The following is a 1,446-nucleotide window of genomic DNA, read 5'->3' as shown; positions in this document are numbered from 1 at the left end:
AGCAGCAGCAGAGAGGGAAGAAGAGGGAGAAGGAGAAGGAGTAGAGGAGGGAGTGCTGCTGCTGCTGCTGTCTTGGCGGTTCCAGCGGTGGGCGCGAAGGCTGGGGGGAGACAAACAAATTCATTTTGCTGCTGCGCTGCTGCCTGCTGCAGCACATCCATCTCTTGCTGCTGCTGCTGCTGCTGCTGCTGCTACTGCTGCAGCAGCAGCACAGACATCTCTTTCTGCTTCTGCAGCAGCAGCAGCAGCAGGAAGGGCGCCCGCCAGTTNCAGCAGCAGCACAGACATCTCTTTCTGCTTCTGCAGCAGCAGCAGCAGCAGGAAGGGCGCCCGCCAGTTCAACTGCTGCTGCTCTGCTGCAGCAGAGGAACTCACGACGCCTTGCTGCAGCACGAATACAAACAACAGCGGCAGCAGCAGCAGCAGCAGCACCAGCAGCACCGCTGCAGCAGCAGCAGCAGCAGCATGATGGGGCCAGCCTGGCACAGCAGCAGGCGCTGCAGCAGCAGCTGCTGCAGCAGCTAGATGCCTTGCATGTTGCTGCTGTGCATCAGTACAACCAGCAGCGGGAGCAGCAGCAGCAGCGGCAGCAGCGGCAGCACAATCAGCAGCAGCAGCAGCAGCAGCAAGTTCGTCGGTTGTTGGAGCCTCATGTTCTTAGTGTTGCACAGACAGGTTTGCTGCTGAAGGCGCTGCTGCTGCTGCCTCTTCTTTCTGCTGCTGCTCCCTTTAGGGCGTTGCTGCTGCAGCAGCATCCGCTGCTGCAGCTAGCTGTTCGTTCTGTGTCTGTACACTGCAACACGTTGAGAGCAGCAGCAGCAAAAGATGCTTTGCTGCTGCTGCTGGTGATGCCTCCAACTCACCACCAGCAGCAGCAAGTGCAGCAGCAGCTGCAGCAGCTGCTGCTGCTGCAGCAGCAGCAGCAGGCGCGAGAGCAGCGGCTGCTGATAGCCCGCTTGGTTCGACGGTTGCTGCTGATAGGGGGGGAGCTGCAGCAGCAGCAGCAGCAGCATCTGCTGCTGCTGCCTTTTTTGCTGCTAGCAAAGGATCCATACTTCGCGCAGCAGCAGGGCCTGTGGCAGCAGCTGCTGCAGCAGCAGCTTGCTGCTGCTGCTAATGGTCCTCTGCTGCTGCAGCCGCAGCAGCAGCAAGAAGCAGCAATACAGCTGGTGCTGCAGTGTATCTCCACTGCAGCACAAACTGCTTCTCAAGCCAGCAGCAGCAACAGCAGCAGCAGCAGCAGCAGCAGCAGCAGCAGGATGAGTGTATTTGTGAACGATGCGGTGTATAGCCACCTGGGGGAGGATTGGCTGCTAGCAGCAAGCCCTGCTGCTGTTGCTGCTGTGCTGCTGCACCTCTGTCGCTTGGGGGCCCTTACTTCTTCTTTGTTTGCTGCTGCTGTTGATTCGCTGCTTGCTGCTGCTCTGCTGCAGCGGGAGCAGCAGC

General features: G+C 59.7%; 1 protein-coding gene across 1 annotated transcript in view; it reads left to right on the top strand.

The window, feature by feature from the left end:
• Positions 1-1,263, top strand: part of EMH_0049110 (uncharacterized protein) — a gene marked incomplete at both ends in the record, with an annotated part of 3,797 nt that extends 2,534 nt beyond the window's left edge. Inside the window, 4 exon segments of the mRNA XM_013496485.1 lie at positions 3-87; positions 215-269; positions 273-959; positions 1,195-1,263. Coding sequence (XP_013351939.1) covers positions 3-87; positions 215-269; positions 273-959; positions 1,195-1,263 — 896 coding nt within the window.
• Positions 1,264-1,446: the final 183 nt, after the last annotated feature.

This window comes from Eimeria mitis, genomic scaffold, assembly GCF_000499745.2.
Source record: "Eimeria mitis Houghton genomic scaffold, Emh_scaff2132, whole genome shotgun sequence".
Classification (NCBI taxonomy): Eukaryota; Apicomplexa; class Conoidasida; order Eucoccidiorida; family Eimeriidae; genus Eimeria; species Eimeria mitis.
This window is presented reverse-complemented; position numbering and strand designations above follow the sequence as displayed.